Below are 25,912 nucleotides of genomic sequence, written 5' to 3'. Positions count from 1 at the left end.
AAACCTTGCCAGTTGCCTTAAGAAAGTTTGGTTTTAAAACCAGTAAACAGTAAACACAAGTCTTCTTTTATAATGAATTTATTCATGGTCAACTGTCCTCTGTCAGTTCCCTGTTCCCTTTACCGTTCTGTCTTCTGTCACTTCTAGCGTTCTGTGTTCTGTGTTGTTTACATTTTTCTAGAAATACAAGTTTTAAAACAAAATACTCTATTTTGAGTTAATTAAGTTGTTTTTTTTGCTGGAAACTAAGTGAAAATGTCTGTTCGAACGTACGGAGACAAACCTATTGCATTCCAATTGGAAGACAATGGCGAATACTACTGTGTTGGATCTGAGGTAAGAACTACCAAAAACATTACAAGAATTAGTTTAACATTCAGGAGAATAAGTTTCCTCGTATCCTAGATCCCCACGAGGTCGTGTAGTCTTAATTTAACATAACATTAAAAATTCTAGGTGGGAAACTATCTGCGACTGTTCAGGGGTTCTTTATACAAGAAGTACCCTGGTATGTTCAGAAGGTCCATAACCAATGAAGAGAGAAAACGTTTGATAGATTTGGGGCTATCACAGCACTGTTTGGCAAGCAGTGTGTCTCTACTCCGTGCCTCAGAAGTCGAGGATATTATTGAAGGAAATGATGACAAGTACCTAGAATTCAACTTAATCATTGTAATATTGTAGCTAAATATTCAATGTGGTTGGCTTTAGATACAAGGCAGTGTCAGTGCATACAAGTGACCCACCTGTTCCTAGAGAGGGCAAAAACAAGAAAAATACTCAGTGGGTGCCATCTCTACCCAATTCCAGTCATTTGGATGCTGTTCCACAGGCTACACCAATTAACAGGAATAGAGTGGCAGCTAAAAAGGTTTTTTTTATTCTTAATTAACATATAAAAGTTATAGAAATGGAAGCAAGTGTCACATTCAAAACATTTCCCTTCTTAAATTAGATGAACTTTAAATAAATAATGCCTAGTTCTGTAAAATACTAATTAATTTTTCCTTCAGTGAAAAAATCTTTTTCAATTTACAAAAACATAGGTGAGATCTTTTCCACTGTGTTTTGATGACACTGATCCTCAATTAAACATTGAAAATGCCAATCAACCAGAATTGTTGGTGCCAATTCGGCTTGACATGGAAATTGAAGGGCAGAAACTCCGAGATACTTTCACATGGAATAAAAATGGTCAGTTACTTAACATACCAAAGATTTGAGGAAGGAGACCCTAAATGACGTTTTTGCAGAAAGTTTAATAACTCCAGAACAATTCGCTGAAGTATTATGCGACGACCTCGATCTCAATCCACTAACTTTTGTGCCGGCGATCGCGCAAGCGATACGCCAACAGTTGGACGCTTTTCCCAATGAACCTCCCAGCATTATTGAAGAAAACACCGATCAACGAGTTATCATTAAGTTGAACATACATGTGGGGAATACCTCTTTGGTGGATCAAGTAATTAAACCCCAAAAAAAAAGTTACACTAGTCAAGTGATTGGTTTGTTGTTGATTATAGGTTGAATGGGATATGAGTGAGAAGCAAAATAACCCTGAAGAGTTTGCATTGAAGCTTTGCTCCGAATTGGGATTGGGTGGGGAATTTGTGACTGCTATAGCTTATTCAATTCGCGGTCAGTTGAGTTGGCATCAGCGCACTTACGCTTTCAGTGAAGCACCTCTTCCTACTGTTGAAGTACCATTCAGGTAATTATTTGATTAATTCCACTTGTATGTTATTACTTGTCAAAACTTTATGAGAGTGCTGTGAGTTAATTAGGCAGTTAGTAACTCACAAATCAATTAAGTTTGTGTTACCAACTCAAAAGAGACGTCACAGTAACTCAAATTGAAAACAAGTGTGGTGCGTAAATAAATATTGTTTTTTTTTTTTGTTCCAGAACACCATCAGAATCAGACCAATGGGCGCCATTTTTAGAAACGTTGACCGATGCGGAAATGGAAAAGAAGATTCGCGATCAGGACCGTAACACGAGACGAATTCGGCGTTTGGCTAACACCACGCCCGGTTGGTGAACGCGGGTCCCTTTTTCGAGTTCCAATTAATACGTTTATCTTTATCTTAGCTTAGTGTCAATGTATTTAATCAGTATAATAAATATATCCTACCAAGAGGAAACCTATTGATAAAGTGTAAATTATTATTCATTTTTCTTCTCTCCCAGGTTTGTATCACATGTTTATACAATATTTTATTAAATTTAGACGTCTTAGGTCCGGTTGTACAATCACAGTTCAATTACTAGTTGAGTTGAAATGCGACTGGTACTTGTAATTATGCCAGTTCTCGTTTTAGCTGTAGGCACCTCTGCAGGGTATCCCAACTTTATTTAGACCCTAAATGTCTCCATCCTTGTACATTTTAGAGAAAAAAATTTCGGATAAAAAGTTTATTATTAAGAAAAGGGCTTTCAATGACAATTTTCTTATATATTATACCGGGTGAAGCAAAAACGTACTTTTTGACATAAACTTTTTTTTAATGGAACGCTCTGCATTTTCTTAGATACCTAATTATCCAATTAACAATGTATAACACTTTTTTTTTAATACTTTGTCAGTAAATCACATATTCAATTCAATTTTATTACTGGTATTATCTTGTTTGCTTAATCAACAACCATAGAAACGTAATTATTATGACTCACGTATTTTATTGCTTCGTTTCCGGTCAAAACGTTTGTTAGTCTACCTGGAGCAACCAGTTCGAAGAACCTTGTCGACAATAACCAATAAGGGTGGTTATAAAATTTTTATGGAGTCGCACAATTGTAGGTACTTTTTTGGATTTTACAATAAACATTTACAAATTGCGGCGTCTAAATGATTTGCCAATGTATTTGTTGTTACTGTGTGTCCAAGATGAATAATGTTTATTTAACAAACTGGAAACATGAGTGAAACCAAGTAGAAATCCACATTTGAACATATTTCAGTTTAGCTTTGGTTTCAAGTCTTACAAATAAACAATACAGTCTTCAGTACGTTACTTTGCAAACTGTTGCAACAATTTACAACTAAATATCTGATCAGACAAAATGAAAGAAAGCAAAAAAGATAAGACTTCTTTTTGATTGACATGCTATCAATTATCAAAATACAAAAAAGTACTGTTATTTGGTTATTTTCATCTGCACTAGAAACTAGAAATGTTGCTAATTAAAAATTATTAAAATTCTTAACAGTGTTGCACATATTTTTAATGAAAAATCTTAATAAACGTATTAAAACCATTCTTTCGTGCTCTAACACAGTTTTTAGGTGTTATAACTCCTCTGTCAAGTGAATCAATTCAAAAGTGAGTTGTATTTTAGTTCTATGTATTTTCTTTTGTTCTGTTGCTAAATAAAGTGGTTACTTACTGAGTTCCTGTATTGTTCCTGTATTATCGACAATCAAACCCATCATTATTGACTGGGGGAATATGGGCATAAACGTAAATGGAGAAAACTTAAATCATTTGCGCTTTGCCGACGATACTGTGTTGGTATCAGACAAAATTGACCATGCCAGAGAAATGCTTAATAGGCTAGATGAAGCTTCACGCCGGGTTGGACTCAAAATAAACACGTCAGAAACACAGTATATATGACAAATTTGGTACCAAGCCAAAACATCATATTTGAAGGTGGTGAAATTGAACAAGAAACATCCTATAAATATTTTGGTCACGAAATACAAATAGGACGTGACAACCAGACCTTCGAAATTGGACGACGTACCTATAAACCCGGCGTGGGCTGCCTTGAAAACTGAGATATGTCTTCAAAGCAGAAATCCCAGTCTGTGTCTCCCTGTCCCCTGTGCCCAATCCCTGTCAGTGTCTGAAACGAAAGGTCTTTGAGCAGTGTATACTACCAGTTATGACGTATGGTGCTGAAACACTAACACTCACACAAAAATCTGCTGAAAAGCTCCGAGTTGTCCAAAGAGCTATGGAGCGTTCCATGCTGGGAGTAAGCCTAAGAGACAGAATACCAAATGAAATAATACGACAAAGAACCAAAGTCGTAGACGTAGTCGAAAGAATAGCTACTATGAAGTGGGCTTGGGCAGGTCACTTAGCAAGAACAAGAGACGAGAGATGGACAAAAAGAGTGATTGAGTGGCATCCCCGACATGAGGCGTTAAGAAGTTGATGAAGACGTCCAACTCGTTGGACAGATGGTTTAAGAAGAGTAGAGAGTAACTGGTTAAGCGCAGCACAAGATCCCACACCTAGGTGGAGGTTTACGTCCAGCAGTGGACAAGATTGGCTGTGTGATGATGATGACTCTTATACAATCTTGTAGAAAATTAACTTCCCTAGCATTCTTCTCTTTCAAACTTTTTTTTATATTATTTTTGTCCACAAGTCCACATCAAAGTTTTAAATCACAGTTTGGTAGTTTGTAATCATTTAAAAAAAAGCAGTTAAGCTAAAAGGTGATTTTCTGATCAATCACAAACAAAACACAACACACAAATCACAATTTGCATTTGTTTTTAAGGTATTACAAAGCAAGCTGCAATTTTCCGTTATTTTTTGAGACAGGCTGTAAACATGCAGACGAAATAGGGTAATAAAACCGACCTGCAGACCCTTTTGCTTTGCTTACCCTAATTTAGGACGTCTTTTTTCAAAGGGCAGTTTTCTTTTGAATAATAAAAACCAGGTACCGAGAGGGTAACCATTCATCATATTACGTACCCCGTAGTTTAAATAGCGCTGTAGAACCCAGTTTGGGTTCAGTTTATGTACGAATTCGTAGTAGTAACATCCTCAAGATGAACATGGAATTTGCTCTTAAATCCCTACGGGAAAAATACATTAAACTATCAAACGAGAAAACAGATGGATATAAGCGAAATAAGGTGCCGAAAAAGGTAAGTTTACGCCTCATTAAAAAAAAACAAACTTTTAACAATTTAACGATATTCCACAGCAAAGTTGTCACCTGAAAATTATGTTTACTATGGATCACTACAACAGGATAATCCAATTCAGCAGAGACGAAATAGCTCTTGAGAAACGAGCCCTGGAAAAAGCCAGATTCAAAAAAGGGTTTGTGGGTACAACCAATCACGTCCTAACCGCCAGAAAATTGTTGATTGCAAGTAAATATTTTACACATCTATAAAATCATAATGAATAGAAATATCCTGTAGATTAATTAATTACATTCAAAAATTACCTAACGTTTAAAAACTGAAAAACAATTGTCAGGTCGAAAAAAATGTCTAAAATTGCCAATAAGTGAAGTCGATTATCGAGATATTTGACTAATTTACAAAATTTTTAACTTAAAAATTGACTTGGCCAAGAAAACTAACTAACATTGGTAGTAATTGATTAATAAGCCAATTTTTCACATAGTTAACCAGTTTTCCATATTCTTAGTTTAAAAATGTAGTGATAAATGAAAGTGCAGCAAACAAAACTTAACAAAAATTTAAAAATCTCATAAACTTTATAGCTTTATAGGTAGTTTTTTGACAGTCTTACGGTGGGACAATAAAATTTTTAAAGTTTGCTTTAATCACAACGTGGAGCTATAAAACTAAAAGATTGTGTCAGAAGATCTTTATCGTTTTATGAATAGTTTTTTAACAATTTTAATGCAAACTAGCAAATTAATAATGGCGTTTTTTAGCGAGTTTAGTGCAAAACTCATGTTTTTGTATCCTGCTATCTGTCATTGAAATAGTATGGTAATACAGGAGTTTTGCACTAAACCTGCTAATCGAAAACGGCATAAGTGTATGTGTAACGTATTGAAAAGTGTCTTTGTGTCACACGTGACAAATTTCAAAGTTTGCCTCCAACGCTAAGCCGTGGAGCTATAAAAGTGTAAATTTCTGTTAAAATATCAGAGACAAAATTTTAAAAAAAGCAAAAAATCATTTTATAATATCGTGCAAAAACAACGTACAATTTTTCATAATTTTTTTGCACTAGTGCAATAAAGTCTTTTTTGCACTAGTGCAATTAGATGCACACATACATTAAAAAAATTTACTTTTTTTAACACAATTTTATAAAAAAAATATTTGAAAGAAATACACTTTTGTTGACCCTGTTAATAATTGACTTCACTTTTACAGGGCTGCGTTTACAAGGGGCTAAGCAGGCTAAGGCGAGATCCAAATCAAAACATCCAGATGACAAGATGTCAAGATCGACTACAAACGGACAAATCACAGCGCAGCACTTCGAAGTTGACACGGCCCTTCGCACGGCCCCTTCGAATTATTATTGTTATGTCCTTATAATCCAGGATGACGTAAAAATCATGGACACCCGACCGAGTAAACCTAATCCTAAGGGAAAAGCTGTGTTTCCCGGTGTTATGGTATTTAATCATCAAACTTACAATTTTTGCCTCAAAATGTCGCTCTACAAATTGAGACTGGTGAAGCACCCATCAGTTCTCTCGCGAACAGAAAATATTAGAAGGTTGTGTAACGGCGTCGAAATTCCACAATTTGAGCTAGTTGGTTACACAACAGTTAATTTGGTCAACATCAACGACATAAACCAGAATGGTGTGAATTTTTGCAGTGCCACTCTGCATATACAGTTTAGAGTTACTGTAGGTACAGATGAAAGGCCGATGCACGCGCCACTAGCTTTGGGCCGTATGTTAAACAACACCTTTATGCATGATGCCAGACTAGCTGTTCTTCAAAATACAGATCTAAAATTGTATAAAACAGCCGAGGATTTGAAAGATGACAAATTCGAATTTATTATCTCATTATTTCGTTGTGACACTTGTGAAATTGATTCAATGACTAATGAAATTTTAAAGCTAGTAACTGCAACCAATAACGAAATTCTTCTATATTTTCCTAACAAAACGGCGCTAATGTCGTGGCAAAACGCCTTTAATGTGGCCATTGTTGCTGCCAAAAAATGGAGAAGAGCTTTATATAGCGAGATTTATAATAATAAACCTGGTGATGCCTTAGCCATGCATGTACAGGGAAACATTTTTATATAAGTTTAACACTGGTGCATATTGTTTATTATATTGTTACCATTATTGTGAATAAAACGTTTAATATACAGGGTGATTCTTTTTTGCTCCTGTCGTTTGTAGGGCAGCTAATACTTCACTTAGGACTTTCAAATTTCGTACACAATTATCTTCAAATTAAAATTCATTTAAGGAATAGTATATTACATACTCAGGTGGAAAGTAATTGATTTATGTCGAGAAATTAGGTAGAACTTTAGCTCGAGACAGAAATTAAACTTTCCACCGTGGTTTGTATACTATTTTATTTTCAATCATTTATCATAATCTTATCAAACTTTTAATAAAGCATTCAGTTAAAATATTGATGAATTGATGAAAATAGGGTTGAAACGTTACTTCAAGTGCTTTTAACATGGAGATTTCTGAAGACGGAGATGTTACTTGTCACCACGCCGAGGTCGCGGAAGAAAGTCTCTTAATTGTAAAAAGTAAGCCCAGATGTGACGAAAAGCATATTGACATTCAAAGTGAGTACTTTCCACCCGGGTGGAAAGTAAGAGCAGGTAATTATCATCTTTCCACCTGGTTTACATATAAGAAATAAAGTTATTACATACATGGTTGAAAATAAAAATTGTTTCGAGTATTTTTCTTATAATTTAACTGTTAGGTAAGTCGTGGGATGAGAAGGATTTTGAGGAGGAACACACGACTTACCTAACAGTTTAACAATAAGTCAAATTTAACGTTTAATTAAGTAGAATTGGCATCGCTGTTTTGTCATATGTAATTTAGTGACGTCAGTCGACAAGGGCTGATCACGTGACATGATGGTCAACTGTGACAGCGCGTTCAGTCACTTGATCTTAATTTTGAAGCAAATTTTGTTTGCAATGTTGCCAACCTCTGGGTTTTTTTCTTATTTAACCGTCAACCTTGTCAAAACATAATAATGTCTTTTTGCCGTGTAGATGTCAAAGCATTTTCTGCGTAATCGTGAAAACAATTTTTGACCACAATTTATTATTTATTTACTCTGTTACTCGACTTTTTCGACATGATTCAATATACCAATTTACAGGCCTTGAAAACCTCTTTTGATCGTCCTGTATAGTGTTTTTAGTAAAAATGACAAATAACTGAGTTATTTCAGGATAAATCTAGTCCTAATGTTAACCTTCCAGGGCAACTCGGAAATTTTCGAGCAATAACTTAGTTAACATTTCTCATGCAGACATATATGTTATTTGACAGTTCGTAGAACTCACTCTCTTACTTTTTTCGCTTACCCTGTATGTAATTTTCAAAATTAAGCATTTTCACGCACACCACTGGAACGAGTACTTCAAGACGATTAATTTGAATGGTTGCACCACTTTTAGACTCTTAAAATACCCGAGTTGTAGGCTGTCAAAGTGACAGGAGTGAAAAACTTAACCTTCCAGTGCAACACGGATATTTTCATCCATTACCTCGGTTAGCTGACCATTTCCGTTGTGATGTCATTCGACAGTTTGTAGAAAACACCTTAGTCTACAATATTTCAAAAAAACTTTATTTTATTGATGACTACACACATACAGTCCAAATTTGAGCTAAATATCTCAAAAACTGGACTGAATGAACACTTAAGATGCTCTCCAGTAGAGCAATAAGTATCAATGTAGAAGACATCACAGTGAGAGGACTGAAGGGATGTCCACAAGGAAGGGTCTTATCACCCCTTCTTTGGAACATAGTTCTGGATACCCTAATTAATCACCTCAACAATAATGGATTCTACACAATTGCATACGTAGATGACATAGTTATCTTGCAGACCGGCAAATTTGTGAACACACTGTGCGATAGAGCGCAGGAGGGGCTCAAATTAATAGAAACATGGTGTAAGGAACACTCACTGTCGATCAATCCAGACAAGACTGAGATGGTCCTTTTCACCAGGAAAAGAAGTTTATCGGGCTTAAAACCTCCCGAAATCTTCAAAGGCCAACTAAACTTCTCTGAAGACGTGAAATACCTTGGTATTACCGTCGACAGGAAGTTAACCTGGAACTCTCACCTACAAAGCAGAGCAAAAAGAGCATATGTGGCTTATGAGCAGTGTCGGAGGACAGTGGGACGTACATGGGGTCTTTCAGGGAGGTTGCGATAATGACCATGTTACGATTGCGCACTGTTGGTGTAAACCCCGCAGTAGGAGCAGGTCAATTGAGGCTAAGCGTCGGTAGATAACAATATTATCCTGAGATGGGTTAAAGGGCACGATAGGAGCAAAGGTAATCGCATTGCCGACTCTTTAGCCAGGGAAGCGGCTGAATTCCTAAAAAGATGGGATGAAATCAAAGGATGCAGTCTTGCCAGGATCACCCTGGGTGACCATGGGAAGCTGACGCCGAAGAAATATTTGGCGATGACCAGGAAAAACCTACGTTTAACAGTAGGATTTCTGACTGGCCACTGTCAACTAAGGAAACACCTCCATACTATGGGGCTAGTGGACACACCTCTATGCAGGATGTGTGAACAGGAAGATGAAACTGCCGGCATGTCTTATGCGAGTGTCCGGAGTTATCGTCAATAAAAGAGTGTGTGTTCGGTAAGTCTTGGCTTACACCTGCCGACATAAAAGAGATGTCCCCTAGTGATCTGTCCACCTTCCTGGGAAAAGCAGGATGGACGGTGACCTAGGAGGACAACTCGAGAGGATGTACCACATGTGGCCTAAGTGCTGTGCTGCTATAAATTGATGTAGAAAACGCGGTTTAAGTATACGTATTAAAAAACCTGAAATATCCTGTATAGGTATAAACATAAACTGCAAAACAGCTTAAAAATAAATAAATAATCTACCTCTTTTAAAACAAGTCCTTTTTTCTAGACCAAATCATGTTACGCCTTTTACTATATTTTGCAAATTCTGACGACAATAATTATAATATATTAACGCTGGTTGAAAGAACAACAATATGTCAGCAATTCCGTTTTAGCAAATATTAGCTACTGTTTGTATTGACACTGCTGAAAGCTTTGAAGATAAGCTACGTTTTGCAGCCTTTTACATTATTATTTACACACAATAGTTGGTACTTGTAGTAAATTACTCCATTGTTTTATGGAGAGTTGTATAGTAACTTAATATTGTTTGTTTGCAGGTACGTACTGCAACGATTGGTTGTTACGTTACTCAATCTGATTAGTGTGAGTTGAAATCTCTAAATAAGTGTAAAGAGCAAGCAATATGGAAAAACTGGCAAGTACGACCCTGTTCTGGTTAACATTAACTAATTATTTGCAAAATCTGTCAAATATGAAGCAATACATGATAACGGCCGGGAAATTTGCACGTATCACAATATTATAAAAGACTTCCAACGAATATTTATCTGATTTTAATGCTCGGAGTTTAAGAGCGTTTTTCAGAGATTTACATAATGTAAGTTGGTTGTCACAACTTTAAACAGTACGACACACATTTCTTTATAATTGCAAATGACAATTTGATTTTCAGGTCGTCACAGGTTTCTTACAAAGTGTTGACCCTGCTTCTAATGGGCGGCTTTATTCAAGAACGGAACCTTTTATCTTACGACGAATCCATTCTACAACCGATCATAACGCAATCAGGCCGGACTCGTATGTGCTACGAGTTGTGCACTTCTGGATTGGGTGGAGCACCATGTGGTGATAGCTGTTTTGATCTGATACCCTTAAATTTACCAGTGTCCGGGACTTCTGGGAGTAGCCAAGTACAAAACACAACGGATAGTGGTGTCAAATACAACGCGACCACACGTGCTGATTCCTGCGATGTACTATGCAAAAACGGATTGGGTTATCCGTTATGTTCTTGCACTAATGTGGAAAAGTCTGCGACTACTGACTTTTTTGAGATCTGTACCGTGTTTTGTGTCAGCTATAATTACCAGGTAAGTTTCGGTCTATTAAAAACTAAACGCACTCAAGGCACTAAAGGCTCAGCTCATCAGATTGTCTGATTGCAATGATCTAAATCCTCTGTCTTGGTTGAGATTATGAGCAGCTTATTTGAGGCTTGAACTTGTATTTTACAGTCACGTAACCGGGTTGATGACAAGCTTCAGTCTGGCAGAATATCTAGACCAAACTTTATTTGTTCAAAATTGAGTTCAAAATTGATTTTTTTTCACAAAATATCAATATTTTTATAGTTATGACTGGAGTCCGGATTTCTAGGAATTTTGTTTTTTGTAAATAATAAAAGCAACCAACCTTTGACGTTCGATTTACACAAAACACGTCATTTGATAGATTTTTATGCTTTTTTCTTCTTTTTGTGATAAATTAAGTTTTTTGTGCTTTTTTGCTACTATTTTTTTATGGCTTTATTTTGTTTAGGTTAATTTCCAATTGCAATAGCTAAATGGAGATCTTGCTTCTGAAAGACAAAAACATACCTATTATTTGTTGCAAAATGGGTAAATATCAATTTACAAATTTAAACTGACTAAATATAACGTCCAAATGCTCCAAAGTAGTCTAAAAAAATTAAAAATATTCCAAAACACTATAGAAGCTCCAAAATGCCTTGCAAAAGCTTACAAAACAGCCTAGAAGCTTCCAAAGGCTTTTAGAACAGTCTAAATGCTTTTCAACATCTATATAAAAGTTCTCAAAAGATTTAAAGACAGTCTAAAAGCTTCCGTATGCTTCTAGAGCAGTTTAACAAATTCCCAAAGTTTCTAGAACCAGGTTTCATATGCCTTAAAAGCAGTCCAGAACCTGCAATGCTCTTTAAACTGTTCAAACGCTTTCCAAATGCTTCTAAAGAAGCCTAAAAAAGTTTTAAAACACTACAGAAACAACAAAACGCTTCTCAAGCAGTCGAAAGCCTTCCAAAACAGTCTAGAAGCTTTCAAAAGCTTTTAGAATTCTCTAAAGGCTTCCAAATGATCTTCAAATAGTCTAGAAGCTCTCAAAAAATTTCAAGGCAGTCTGAATAAAGCTTCTATATTATTCTAAAGCAGTTTAAATCTTCCATAAGTTTCTAGAACTCTCCATAAGTTTTCAAATGCTTTCAAAGCAGACCAAAACCTTCAATGTTTTTAAACTCTCCAGAAACATTCCAAATGCTCCAAAAGTAGTCTAAAAAGATTTCAAAACACTACAGAAACTCTAAAATGGTTTGGAAGCCAGTCGAAAGCCTTCCAAAAGCTTTTAGAACAGTCTAGAAGCTCTCAAAACATTTCAAGACAGTCTACATAAGTTTCCTTACGCTTTTTGAGCAGTTTAACAGCTTCTAAAAGTTTGTAGAACCGGCTACAAGGTTTCAAATGCCTTAAAAGCAGTCCAGAACCTTCAATGCTCCGAAAGTAGTCTAAAGAGATTTCAAAACACTACAGAAATTCCAAAATGCTTCCCAAGCAGTCGAAAGCCTTCCAAAACAGTTTAGAAGCTTCCAAAAGCTTTTAGAACACTCTAAAGGCTTCCAAATGATCTTCAAGTAGTCTAGAAGCTCTCAAAAAATTTCAAGGCAGTCTAAAAGCTTCCGTATTATTCCAAAGGAGTTTAAAGGCTTCGATAAGTTTCTAGAACCCTCCTTAAGTCTTCAAATGCTTTAAAAGCAGTCCAAAACCATAAATGTTTTTTAAACTCTGCAGAAACCTTCCAAATGCTCCTAAACTTAAAAAGCGTTCCAAAACTTTTAGAACAGTCTAGAAGCTCTCAATACATTTCACGGCAGTCTAAAAGTTTCCGTATGCTTTTTGATGAGCAGTTCAACAGCTTCCAAAAGTTTCTAGAATCGGCTGAAAAGTTTCAAATGCCTTAAAAGCAGTCCAGAATCTTCAACTCTCCGAAAGTAGTCTAAAAATATTTCAAAACACTACAGAAACTACAAAATTCTTCTAAAACAGTCGAAAACCTTTCAAAACAATCTAGAACCTTCCAAAAGCTTTTAGAACAGTCTATAAGATTCCAAATGCTCCTCAACTAGTCTAGAAGCTCCCAAGAGATATCAAAACAGTCTAGAAGCTTCCAAAAAATTTTATAAACTTCCAAATGCTCTCAAAATGCTCTAAAGCATTCCAGAACCTTCAATATGCTCTTTAAACTGTCCAAAAACCCTTTAAGTACTCCTCAAGTAGTTTAAAAAGGTTTTAAAACACTACAGGAACTCGAAAATGCTTCCCAAGCAGTTGAAAGCCTTCTAAAACGGTCTAAAATTTTCCAAATGCTCTCCAACTAGTCTAGAAGCTCCCAAAAGATATCAAAACAGTCTATATAGAAGCTTCCAAAAAATTTTAGAACCGTCCAAGAATTTCCAAACTAAATTTGTACGGCTTGGTAGTCAATTTTACCAATTGTATCTGGAAAATTAAATTTATTACATTGTCATAATGTAAGAGTCAAATGTTCATTTCAACCAGCTCTACCCTGGCGATTTCTCAAAACTTTTGACCTTCTCAAAGTGGAAAAATGTCTATACTAGCTATTATTGCGACTGACAAAAAAATTATTTATGATTTTTATTTATGTGTGCTTTTATCACCAACTATACATATAGGGACTGTAGAGGGAAAAACATTGAACCAAATAAAATTGTAGTTGAAATCCATAAAAAGATTATAAATTGTTAGTTACTAAACTAAATTAAAATATTGGAATATAAAAAAATTAAGCAAACAAACAACAAGCTCGAAGAACTCTCTGGTTGTCTTTTTGACAAAGTTATGCATTTCTGTCAGCTAAATCTGATTCACTCATTTACTTCCACTTTTTATAAAAAATTTGACCAAACAATGATCTAACCGTTATAATTTTTGTTCCAGATATCTGGCTGCCAGAAATGCAACGTGTACACAGAGCACATAGCTGCATTGACAAATTTCACACTGAACGTCAACCAGACTGTGTCATTGAGCCAAAAAATTGATTACAATTTATGGTGTCAACAAAAGTGTCAAACGTCGTCTTATGGAGGAGCTGCATGCAATTGCGATTTACTGACCGGTTAATAGCATCTGACAAAAAATGTTAATTTTACATTTTGAATAAACCAAGGAATGTTTATGTTTTAAATTGTTTGAATCAAAAACCAAGCTAAAACATCATATACAGTAATGTACTACCTACATACAAAACTCATTATTTGCTATCATTTTGGTCTATATCAATTAATAGAACAGAAAACTCCCTATAACATCAAAGTAATTGTATGTGGCTTAAATAACTGGTTTCGTAGGGGCCTACTATGATAGCATGTTTTATTGTTGTTAGTCAGTGAGTAATTATAAGTCAAATCATAACTGTAACATTTTTTAGCTTTATGGGTGTCAAACATGCGCCCTCTACAAACAGTACGTCGCAAGCAAAAACGTCGCAAACAGCCCTTTTAATACAGCTAGTTTAGAAGTAGATGGCGCTGTTACTGTAGAATGGGGCGCTTGGTGCCGCGACGCCTGTTCTTCAGGAAATGGGGGTGCTGCTTGTAACTGCGATTTACTTCCATAGTTTCAATGGAAAATGTTAAACACCCTATTTGTTTAAGAAATAAAATTGGATTTCACATTCTTTATGGTTTTTTTTTATACAATTACAATTTTAGTATCAGATCATAATAACAGAAAAGTCCTCCCTTTTTTCTTTAGGAATTTGAAGCGGACTTTTCCAAACTACAAATTTAGTTTGTTCACTGGTCGTTTACTCTTTGTTATTTCCTTGGTTTTTACAAATTCAGTTAAGTAATTAGTAGGATTTTAAGTTTAATTAATTTGCGATAAAATCTAAAAATGTAATACCTAAAGTGTTCAATTTGAAGCACCCTATATACTTTTGTTCGTTTTGACACTATGGGCGTAGTTTGACAGATAGTAAAATTATGGTTTGGTCAATTATGTAACCAATAAAACTCCTGAAATTCAACGATCAACGCCGATTATCTCTTAACTTTAGTAGGAAAAGTCTATCTCTCCTTAATTCGCTTTCTCTTTTCAACTGTCTCTTCTTGTCGAATAGCCATTCTTTGCTGAACCCTTACTTTTATGGGATGTTGGTTACCACAACTTATTTTCTACAACAAGACAATGTTATACCTTTTGCAGTTTTTTATCTATGCTTTTATTGAAACAATACCATAACATCTAGGTGACACAACAGGATCAAAAAACTGTACAATAAATGAATTATCATGACCACATTCATATAGGAAAAGCAACCTATCCAAGAGAATTAAACTCTCAACAACAGGCGCCAACATAGCCCTAATTAAATAAAAAACATCCATTTCATCTTTTCTACCTTCATACTGGACATAATATTCCCTGATGCTCTGCTCAGACATTGATAAAGATAGGTCCAACCTTTTTGCAGCTTTTTTGGTGTAATCCAAAAAATCAACAGTCCCTTTTCGAAAACGTCCAACTTGCTTGTTTTCAACTGGTCCCACAAAGTTTAAGAGGATCATTTCAAATATTGCCCGGTAAAATATAGTTTTGCTGGGTCTCTCCCTCAAATGCAATATCCTTTCTATAGACTGAGCAGAAATCATTCGAGCACCTCTTTCCACAATGCAATTTTGCTCCTTCAAGTAGAGACTCATTGGAAATCTTTCATTCTGCTTGTCCACACTCGAATCAGATAAATGATGATAACAACAGCTGACGTTTATGATACTTTTTATGTCCTCATTGGCAGTAAATATTTTTAAACAATCAGCAGCCAAATTACCACATGTATGCAAACCAATTACACCAATTTTTTGAGGGTGTTGCAAAAAAATATGGGTAATAAGCTCTTTGAAATCTACTTGGTCATTCACAAATTTGGTGACCTGTTTATAAAGGTTTACACTAGTTTCTTGAGTTTTGACATTACTGACAACACTGTTCCACACTTTAGACAGTTTATTGGCTCTTATAACTGCTCCTTCTGTATTAACAGGTGAAGCATCCACTCCTAAGACTGGAATTTTGTAGTTCAAAGCCAACATTGAGCTTAAATAACCTTTACCATCCCCAATGTCCACTAAATGAGTAGTTTTGACTAGTTTATGTACTGCTGATATGGCACCACTTAATACTTCAACTTCATGTGACTTTTTTGGTTTCATAAAAATCTCCAATTTTAATTTTGTCATTTCGTCACTTCCCATTTCTTCCAGTTTTTGCTTGAATTGTTCAAATGACAAACAAAATTTGGTGTTTTTTAATGTTAAACTTTGGCTTTTCTTAATAAAGGTTGTTAAGTTTGGAAGTTGTTCAGTTTGTTGCTCAAATATGGCTTCTATTGTGTTACAGTAACCATATTTATTGACTTCCTGTTGAATATCTCTAGGAATATAAGTAATAAAAGCTTCTTTACTAAAATAGTCAACCATATGAGCATTTGCCAATGATAAGTGTAAATGCAAGTGTTGCCAGGTCTGCTCAATTTGCTGGATTAACATCACTTTACTCAGGTGTGACATTTTTAAAGCCAAATCACCAAACTTGCACCCCCTCGTTTTTGAGTGAAGACTTGATTTTCAGCTGGGCTGCTATTTTCTTATACAGTACCCTCAAATTTTCAAGGGCTTCAAACAAGTCAATACGTTCAGAATTTATTCTGGGAAACTCCAGACATCCTTGTTTTAGCATACGCAAATTTTTCATGACCTTATCAGGCACCTTCAACTTTTCTGCATTGTCATTGTAGTGTTCTGCAAAAGCTTGGTAATATCCAATTTCAGAGCCCACTTCTGCGCCTCTGTGATAACCCAAATGGTAGCCCTCGATGCTTTCTTCAGAAGCTCCCAGCTCATAACCTTCTCGATAAGCTAATTCATAGATTTTTTCTTCAGTGAGGAGAATGTCTTCAAAAACTTCATTGATATCCACCTCATTTTTCACTTCTATAAAATACCTATAATGTTTAAGGAAAACAGTTTTGGGTACTCGAGTTAATGTTACCTGATGGTTTATTTGCCATACCTTCTTGTTGTTGTAGAATTTTCCACTAATTTATGTCTCAATTTTTTAATAACTTTGTAGATTTGGAAACATATCAGCAAAACAGTGAAAACATGACCTATGAGGTTAGGTGAACTTATCTTTAGGTACGACGTGCATTCATTGTTCACGTGATTCACTTGTACACTTCCAACGAGGTGATCATGTGACCAGCTGACAAATGATGTAAGTAGGATTCAAAGAGGCGAACTACTTTCAAAACGAATTACGTTTTGATGGAAGAAAACGTTTCTAACCCCACTTTTTTATTATTAATTAAATAATGAATTTTAATTTATTAAGTGAGTATTTTTTTGCAAATGATATTGCAGTTAATCTAAAAGAGAATAAAGTCATATATGAGGAAACAAAATGTGGAGAACTTGAACAGGAAGCAGAAATACCTAATTTAATAGTAAATTTTTTATTTGCCCACTTAAAATGCATATTAGGACCACATAAATTTTTAAAGTTATCACAATACAAAATGATAAAATTAACACAAACAAATACATTGTACCTGTCAAAAATAATAATAGAACCTTCAACTAATATTAAAAAAATCTATATTTTATTTATGACCATAATATCTAGAACTATTTGATAATTCTTACTAAATAACAGTAACAAAGTTATGGAGTGTATGTACCTATATTAAACCTTTGTTTCTTTATAATTCAATTCCTTTGTATTCGGCCGAATCCTCAGTTGACTCCATTCGGATCCGGATGTGTTCCAATGTGTTGTTAAAATGTTTGGTGATTTGTTCTGTTTCATCAGAACTTTCCAAGTTCGGAAGTTCTTCCTTAATTTTTTTAATCACCTGAAAAAATATTGGGAAATTATTATACAGGGTGATTCACGGTGATGGTATATTAGAAGTATCTAGAGAAAGCAGGTGTATTCAAATTAGTATGGAGTACAATTTTATAGGCACTAAGGAAAAACTGTTGATAAGTCAGAAACGGTTGAAGTTAGGTATAGGAAGAGTATACATAGAATTGTTCTAAATTTAATGTTCCTTTATTACAAACCGTAATACATTGGTGGTTGCATTTAAAAAAACGAACTTCTGGCAGTTTTTCTATCTATCTAACTTAAAGTAAAATATTGACCACCCTGTAGGTTTTGTCATTTTCAGTCTTTGAACTTTTCAACCATGTGATATTGTCTAACTGAGAACAAAAGGTCACATAAGCCAACCTTTCAAAACCTGACAATTTAATTAATATTTAGACTACCGTTTTGCTGGCAATTTCACCATTTTTATGAAATATCTAAGAAACGGAAGAAAGTGTAATAACACTAGTAGAAACACTTAGGCCGCATTTGTTTTCAAGCTCCATGGAGCAAGCAGAGCGTTTTTGACGTCATGATGACGTAATTTGGTGAAACCATAATTTGCCCCATTGTCAAATTACGTCATTGTGACGTCAAAAAAGCTCTGCTCGCTCCAAGGAGCGTGAAAACGAACGCGGCTTTAAACACTGTAATTAGTTAATGTGTCAAAGTCACTTTGAAAGTAAAATCAATTTAAAAAATTACTGCAGTCCCATTCATAAAAAACTATTAAGTAAACAACTATTTCCTATTTTCTAGATTAAAAATAATTAATTTAGTTACCTAATTTTCAACTATAGAGTTCGAATCAGATGAGAAAAGGCCACCGCATCATCAATGACGCAGTTTTTAAAACTATTTCTTTCTCCTTCTACAGTTGCCGTCGCATTAGATATAATCAGAGGCGTCCTATTAAAATATTCCCGAAAATATATTGTTAAGCGGTCAAAAAGCCACTTGGCAACGTAGTACGGTTTTTACTTGGACACAATTAAAACAGATGCGGCAGCGGCCAGGGACATTTGGACCTTTTTATATGCTTTTACTAGCCGGCACTCTAAACGGTGTTGCCAAGTTTAAAAAAATGTAGTGGCGGACAGGGAGGTCTGGTGTTTTGGTTGTATTGTTGATGGTCGCAGTTGAAGTTCACATAGTGTTATGAATAAAAAACGTTATTTTGTCAAAATGTCTTTCAAAAAGGTTGGAAAGAAAGGTGTCATCATATACAGCCAAGGCCGTGAAATCGTCAGTAACGTCTTACAATTTATGAAGAAAGAAGCAGAAGGAGTTTCCATTCCTTTGAAAAACTTGTTGTCTTTTATTTTCTTTATTAAAAACGACGAAAATGTTTCATTTTACTGATATAATAATAGCACGCCACTGACTGGCTGCAACAACTTGGAAAGTAAGGAGAGCAGCAATATTTAAAGCGAGACGTACAGAGATCGTGACATCATCGTTTGATGACGCCTGTGGCCTTTTCTTAGCTGATTCGAGCTCTAACTATTATCTCACCTGATTTAAAATTTCGACGTTGACCTGTTCATTGCCTTTCTCCAAAAAGTACACATAATGATTGAGCAACTCAACGAAAAGTTGCACTTGAACGCTCACGTCCATACACTGTTTTGCTATTCGCAGACCTTTTTTCAAACACTCGACAACCCTGTAAACCAAATGAGCACTCTTAGCAGAGTAAATTAAAATTTGTTGTGACCAAGTTACCTTTTACCATCGTGGGCCTCTTCTTTCTTGGTCGCCAAACTTTTACCGCTCCAGAACAAGTGACTGCAAGTTGCCACCCCTCTGCACTGATCAGGTTTTTTTAACAGTTTACTTGCGGCTGTAATTGCAGTAGAATAAATTTGAAAAGAGTTGGCAGAAAAATAAGTGAGACAAACCTAAAGCGCATTGCGTTCTTAACGGATCGGAGTTCTCTTCTGAAAAACAACTGATTTGTTCTAAGGTGCCTACAATTAAGGTTATGGCAGCTAGTTGGGCTTTCGAGTCGGAAATTTCGTCTTCATAAAGCGAAAACGCTTGAGACATAAACTCGTACGCGACTGTTTCGTGATTTTCAAACCCTGCATAAAAACACAAAAGTTATCAAAAACATCTCCTTACTCAATTATAATGGCTGTGATTATACGCTGTAAAAAAAACACTCACCAATCTGATCTATAGCTAAAGCGCCTTGCAAAAACAATCTTAAAGGTAGCTCCGCCAACTCCGCTTTAACTAGAGCGGTGATAGTTTGATGACAAGATTGAAACAATTTCGTGCACTTTTTGTCCCACTTATCATCTTTGGAGTCCCTGTATTTGTAAGCCAACTGATAGGTTTGGAAAACTAGAGGCGGTAAAGTGTACTTAATCCTTTGAGGCCCTCCTGTACCTAAAATCTATCAAGCAACTACTTTTAGAGTCCACATCAAAAAGTAAAACATGAAAGTACCTTTTTGGCCACATTTAGAATGAGGTACTGTTCATCGGGTACATTGGATTTGAGTTGATGTATGAAACGAGCTAGTAAACATTGTTCCTCCGCTAATTCCTCGATATCAATTTCACCCATAGGATTCTCGTTTTTCTCCGAAACGAGAGTGTTTAATAATGTCAAGGCTTGATGAGTCTCATCCGGTGTCGGAATGATTGTTTCATTTTCGAGAGCGTTATTTAGAATGTAAATGCTTAACATTTTACGACCGTTATAGTCCAGATGTTGCATCAAACCTGTAAAACACTTCCATTGAAACAGAAAATATATGCAAGTTACAACGTCTACACCATTTACACAGGTAGTTTAGAAAATATCACTTGGATTTTAGAAAATATAAGTTGCATCTTAGAACTTAAAAATTGTATTTCAGTATCGTAAATTTGATTTTAGAAAGCGTGAGTTGGATTTCAGATTAGTCTCTTGTATTTCAGAAAACGTCTGTTGGATATTAGAATAGTTATTTTAATTTCAGAATTTGTCACGTATATTTTGAAAAAAGTTATTTCAATTTCAGAATTTTATTATGTTTCTGTGTGTTTATTAGTCCATTTTTTTAATTTAATATCAGCGAATTGTTGTATATGTAGTAACAATTACGAGTTACAAAACGCCAACAAGAATAACTTTGTCAATGAATATAAAATTTACATCCAAACTGGCATATCTTTATTTGCTAAAACTTTTAATAACTTTGTAACTGCCAGCACAATTACCTTTCACAGATGAAGATTTCTGATATACAACTTTAATTTTCCAAATTACAAATAACCGTGTCAAAAATCCAACTGATCTTTTCTGAAATTCAAGAAACTATTCTAAAATACAATTTGCAATTTCTAAAATCAAAGTTATTATTCTAATATTGAATGTACCGTTTCCGAAATACAAGTGATATTTCTAAAATCCATCACATGGTTTCTAAAATGCAACTGACGCTTTCTAAATTACATATGTAAATGGTGTAGTTTAAACCACACTCTTATGACGCTGACTTTGAGGATGTTGTTTGCAGCACTGCTAAGAAATTACAGGAAAATCATTGTCAGGCCAAATTTATGGATAGACTTCTTTGAATACGTCTCGTGTCAACTTCACAAGGGACAAGCTTATTATCTATGTTATGGCCTGTTAACATGTCGTGACAGCGCTTATTAAGATCATACACAGTGTCCAGTAAGCACATGGTCAAAAGGGTAATCACAAAGATTAAACAAAACAAAATTTTGATAGATTACTGGTCTCTAAGTAAGGCTAAACACATACATCTGTCTTTGGCAAGTAGTTAGTTCTTTACTTTAGTGTCAAAAAAGTTACTGGTCTATCAATTGGAAAAAATTGTTCAGCAAATGACTAATTAGTATTATTTAAAATTAATATTATAGTAGAAATAACTGCGATTTACTTGGCAAATTCTGTTAAACACTCAGGGTTAATTATTGAAACTATTACAGTTAATGTTTATGAATGAATTACTGTATTCCTATATAATTAATGATAAAACTAGCATTCATTGCCTTGCACTTCTACTCACCAAAATTTAAAAAGTTACAAACTTCTATACCTACTGTCTTTAAACGTCTTACCTGCATAATGTTTCAATTTAAGAATAACCAGTATATCATTATAGGAATCAATTGGTATTTTCAGCAACTTTTGCAGCTCTTTGGCCACTGAAGAATGATATTCAAGGTGTTCCAATCCCAATCGCTGGAACATCTAAAATTAAACCTCAAAAATGTACTACCAAACATATTCTGACTTATTTTGTGCTTTACCTCAACACTGGACAACATAACCTTGTCAATATAATCAATCCTATCTGGATAACATTTCAAGGCCAAGTTAATAAGAGCTACTTGCAGAGCCACCATATCTTCTGGAGGCAAGTATTGACGGTTGCTTATTATAGAAGACACTTGATCAGAGAATACTTCAAAAAGTTGGACTTCTTTTAATATTGCTGCTCCTAAAACCAAAAAATACAATTTTCAGATTTTGTGTGTAATTTCTTTAATAATTATTGTGTTTCACTTCGTTGTATTTTTAGTTTAGTTATTTGTTATTAGTTTATTTTTAATATTCATCAAGGGTTATTTATACTTAAAATATTATGAATTCCATGTTTGTCACGTGACTATTTGTATCTTAAAATGAGTCACGAGATTTCGAGTTTAAAACTAAAAAACGGTCACGTAATCTTTAAAATTAAATTAAATTATTGAAAATAGTCACGTGGCCCGTTGAATAATATTTTGTCATTTACAGTCACGTGATCTTCAAGGGTTCCGTTTTGGCATTAAATAAGAGTCACGTGACCTTTAAAAATAAAATTTGAGTATTGAAAATCGTCATGTGACTTTATGAACTGTAAAAAGCGTCACGGGACTATTCAAATAATATTTTTAACATCCAAAACAGTCACGTTACCCTTAGGATTCCTGTTTGACGTAAACTCGTTTTTAATTGAAAATGCATATAACCTGTGTGTTTAAAAATATCAGTTTAAACTGAATAACAAGCATGATCCTTTAAATAACATTTTGACATTCAAAACTGTCATGTGGCATTATAAAATCCGTTTTAAATAAGAGTCACGTGACCTTTAGGAGTCGTTTTAAAGTTAAAAAAGAGTCATGTGGACTAAAAATTAAATTTGAGTATTGAAAATCGTCACGTGACCATTTGCATTAAAAGGAGTCAGGTATTTAAAAAATCTCAGTTCAAACTGAAAAACGGTCACGTGACCCTTTAAAAATTATTTCGCTAGTTACAGTCACGTAACCTTCAGGATTTCGGTTTGACATTAAAAAAGTCAGGTGACTTTTAAAAAAAAAATTTGATTATTGAAAATCGTTATGCGCCCTTATGAACTGTAAAAAGAGTCACGTGACCTTTAAAAATATATTTTATTTTTGAAAATCGTCAGGTGACCATTTGCACATTATAAAGAGTCAGGTGACTCTTCAAATAATACTTTGACATCTAAAACAGTCACGTGACCTTTAGGATTTCGTTTTGACGTTAAAATAATTGAAAATTTTCACGTGGCCATTTGCACTGTAAAGAGGGTCACGTGTTTTTAAAAATATCAGTTTAAACTGAAAAACTATTACGTGGTCCTTCAAATGACATTTAAAACTGTCACGTGACATTATAAATTCCATTTTCAATCTTAAAAGAGTTACGTGACCTTCAGGATCTGTTTTGACGTTAAAAAAATCACGCGATTTGAAAAAAAATAGTGTAAACATAAAAACTGTCACGTGACATTAAAAATGACATCTTATAAATAGACACGTGATTTAGGTATCAGTTTAAAATTAAAAAAACGGTCACGTGACCTTCAGGATTCTGTTTTGACGTTAAAATAGAGTCCTGTGACTTTTAACATAAGTAGAATCTTTATTATCCATACCTCAAACCAGAAATTCTTATCTTGTTTAGTTTTCAAAATACAAGTAATTAAACTCAAATTTATTTGAAAATATCAAGGTTTCTGAGGCAGTTCAGAAGGGATAGCAAAAGAAAGTGGATTATAGGAAATACTGCAAAAGCTGGCAACTATGTCTGCCATGAGGAACTGTATTAGCGCCATCTCTTAGAGTTTACCTACAACTAAAGCGGCCGAAATACATTAGGAAGCCCTTAAAGGCTTCCTTTTTGGGTGCCACTTTAATTACATTGCCCTGGTTGTCTGTACCCTCGTCTGTACCACATATCATTTAGTCTATGCTAATACCCTTACCATCACTGCCTACACTTTCAGATCTTTGACTAAAGGAACCCAACCTTTCCATTAAACTGATCACAATGTTTTTAACATTCACACCCTGTTCAAGTTCAGCACATGATTTCAAAAATGGGGTTAAAGTTTGAATGTGAAACTCATCAGGAAAAACTTGGATAATACATTCCATTAAGTATTCCTGAGCAATTGCATCTCTACAGCTTACCACCTAAAAATCAAATTAAAAAATGTATGACCACATTTTTATTCAAGGTGGAGACATTGATACCTGTTCCAAAATACCAGGCAAAACTAATTTCTGATATTTCTCCAATGTAACTGATTCCAGTTGGCTCAATCTGACCAGATTAGTACCAACAAGAATCCTCAGTTCCTCCCTCTCTCTTTCTCTATGTTGCCTCTCTCTAGAATGCCCTTGATGTTGCATTCTCACCTGAAATTCACATTTAAAACCCCTAAAACAAATGTAACACAAAGCCACTAACCCAAAGTTTATTCATTTCAGCAAAGTTCATTAAAACAAAATCAATAGAGTCTTTGACTGTGCCTTCAGGAGAATCACCTTCAGATTCTGGAGTGTCAGGCAAAACATTTCTTGTACACTGAAGCAGATAGTTTCTGAGGAAAAGACCTCTTAGGGGATGTTGCACACCTTTTTGTTAAAAAAAAGCTAATTAAAATTAAGCCCTAAAAGATCAGAAGATTAGTTACCCCTGCACATTTCTACCAGATCTTTCAGTAAATCCCTTCTAGAGGCACTGTTGGTTTTAATGTAAACCAACCCAACTGTTATAAGCAAATATAGTCTTGGGACAATATTACCAGCATACTGCACTAGTTCATATAAATCAGTTACTTTTCTGCCTTTTTGATACTCATCAACCAGGTAAAGCTCAAGGTGACGTAGTTCATCAGTTATTGCCATATCTAGGAAAACATCAATATGTCACTAAATATTGGTACACAACACTCACAAATACTAACATAATTCATAGTAACTTTTGGGTGATAGCAGAGATGTACGTAACTCGGCAAGCATAGCACTAGCATTTTTAAGGGCGTCCATCAATTTGTTCTTATCTAAAGCCCGTTTCATGTGAAATGCTTGTGCCTTGACAACTCCCAAAGCATCATGTAAATATTTCTCCTGTTCCTCCACTGGAGATATATGGGGCGGGGTTGTAGGCTAAAAAAGGTAAATTTACTTTAAAAATCCATCTTTAAAAGCTAAATAATTTAGTAAATAATGATTAAAAGGTATGCAAAACAGGACAAGCAAGTTTACCAAAAAACTACTAAAAAACGATGCAAATTCCTCCTTCCAAAGGTCGGGAACCGACGGGGTACCCATTTTAACGCAAACTAAACGCAGCTAAACTTATGTTTCCCTTACCATGTTAGTAAAATCTCCTTTTTTATCCAGTAGGCAAAAACTATAAAAAGTAAATTTGCAATTAAAAACGTCAATTTTACATCAACATTCAACAACCACCGGTAAACTGTCAGTGTCATGTCAATCATTCGTAACCATCAATTAAAAGGTGCACTCTTCTGTTCTTCTTTACGTTAAAACAAAACATCATGATAGGCTGCATTCATAAGAACACATCGATTAGCATTCACTAGGCAATTTTCTTATAAATGCACTGACAAAAATCGATTACTGGCTTCTCGATTAACGTCATTTTGCTCATCGAACTTAAAATCCGATTTTTGGATTGCTAATCGATTTGTTCTTATGAATGTGACCATTATTTTATGTTTGTCACATCAGGATCACATGACCGGAGTATTTTTGTAATATCAACGTTCATGTGATCGTTTATGTCTAAAGAATTGTAATATGTTAGTGTTAAGTTAACACTAACAG

The 25,912-nt window shown here is 34.8% G+C and overlaps 6 protein-coding genes across 8 annotated transcripts; 3 read left to right on the top strand and 3 right to left on the bottom strand.

Moving 5' to 3' along the window:
- The first annotated feature begins 126 nt into the window (after positions 1 to 126).
- On the top strand, positions 127 to 2,159 carry Snr1 (SWI/SNF related, matrix associated, actin dependent regulator of chromatin, subfamily b, member 1). Its single transcript, XM_081974555.1, has 7 exons — positions 127 to 336; positions 457 to 647; positions 712 to 871; positions 1,047 to 1,194; positions 1,254 to 1,465; positions 1,527 to 1,714; positions 1,909 to 2,159. Exons 1-7 carry the CDS (start codon positions 256 to 258, stop codon positions 2,042 to 2,044), a joined length of 1,116 nt encoding a protein of 371 aa, XP_081830681.1. The 5' UTR covers positions 127 to 255; the 3' UTR covers positions 2,045 to 2,159.
- Positions 2,160 to 3,805: 1,646 nt separating this feature from the next.
- Positions 3,806 to 7,067, top strand: LOC145724766 (uncharacterized). The gene is made up of 3 exons (XM_081973192.1): positions 3,806 to 4,894; positions 4,954 to 5,125; positions 6,113 to 7,067. The coding sequence occupies exons 1-3, from the start codon at positions 4,796 to 4,798 to the stop codon at positions 7,009 to 7,011; spliced, it is 1,170 nt and encodes a 389-aa protein (XP_081829318.1). The 5' UTR covers positions 3,806 to 4,795; the 3' UTR covers positions 7,012 to 7,067.
- Positions 7,068 to 10,274: 3,207 nt separating this feature from the next.
- LOC145724004 (uncharacterized) lies at positions 10,275 to 14,541 on the top strand. Of its 2 annotated transcripts, none has more exons than XM_081972067.1 (3): positions 10,275 to 10,426; positions 10,502 to 10,919; positions 14,293 to 14,541. In XM_081972067.1, coding segments are annotated over exons 1-3 (609 nt in total). In that variant the 5' UTR covers positions 10,275 to 10,424; the 3' UTR covers positions 14,482 to 14,541. The 2 variants fall into 2 exon arrangements, with proteins under 2 accessions (XP_081828193.1, XP_081828194.1); XM_081972068.1 differs by lacking the exon at positions 14,293 to 14,541 and adding an exon at positions 13,800 to 14,049.
- A 515-nt stretch (positions 14,542 to 15,056) lies between these two features.
- LOC145724002 (putative methyltransferase-like protein 25) lies at positions 15,057 to 16,435 on the bottom strand. Its single transcript, XM_081972066.1, has one exon. The coding sequence runs from the start codon at positions 16,433 to 16,435 to the stop codon at positions 15,080 to 15,082; it is 1,356 nt and encodes a 451-aa protein (XP_081828192.1). The 3' UTR covers positions 15,057 to 15,079.
- Positions 16,436 to 16,448: 13 nt separating this feature from the next.
- Positions 16,449 to 17,076, bottom strand: LOC145724006 (uncharacterized). Its single transcript, XM_081972070.1, has 2 exons — positions 16,917 to 17,076; positions 16,449 to 16,858 (listed from the first exon to the last, which is right to left on the bottom strand). Exons 1-2 carry the CDS (start codon positions 16,933 to 16,935, stop codon positions 16,449 to 16,451), a joined length of 429 nt encoding a protein of 142 aa, XP_081828196.1. The 5' UTR covers positions 16,936 to 17,076.
- Positions 17,077 to 17,363: 287 nt separating this feature from the next.
- On the bottom strand, positions 17,364 to 25,591 carry Vps35 (Vacuolar protein sorting 35). Of its 2 annotated transcripts, none has more exons than XM_081972065.1 (14): positions 25,436 to 25,591; positions 25,027 to 25,228; positions 24,754 to 24,969; positions 24,528 to 24,694; positions 24,311 to 24,475; positions 24,040 to 24,250; positions 22,070 to 22,260; positions 21,878 to 22,010; positions 20,250 to 20,527; positions 19,965 to 20,196; positions 19,697 to 19,879; positions 19,521 to 19,638; positions 19,311 to 19,461; positions 17,364 to 17,778 (listed from the first exon to the last, which is right to left on the bottom strand). In XM_081972065.1, the coding sequence occupies exons 1-14, from the start codon at positions 25,436 to 25,438 to the stop codon at positions 17,626 to 17,628; spliced, it is 2,403 nt and encodes an 800-aa protein (XP_081828191.1). In that variant the 5' UTR covers positions 25,439 to 25,591; the 3' UTR covers positions 17,364 to 17,625. The 2 variants fall into 2 exon arrangements, with proteins under 2 accessions (XP_081828191.1, XP_081828190.1); XM_081972064.1 differs by having other exon boundaries at positions 25,328 to 25,475.
- Positions 25,592 to 25,912: the final 321 nt, after the last annotated feature.

The sequence above is a fragment of the Ips typographus genome, linkage group LG2 (assembly GCF_016097725.1).
Source record: "Ips typographus isolate SLU linkage group LG2, UJ_Ityp_2.0, whole genome shotgun sequence".
In the NCBI taxonomy this organism is placed as follows: Eukaryota; Metazoa; Arthropoda; class Insecta; order Coleoptera; family Curculionidae; genus Ips; species Ips typographus.
Note: the sequence above shows the minus strand (reverse complement) of the source record. Positions and strands in the feature narration are given on the sequence as shown.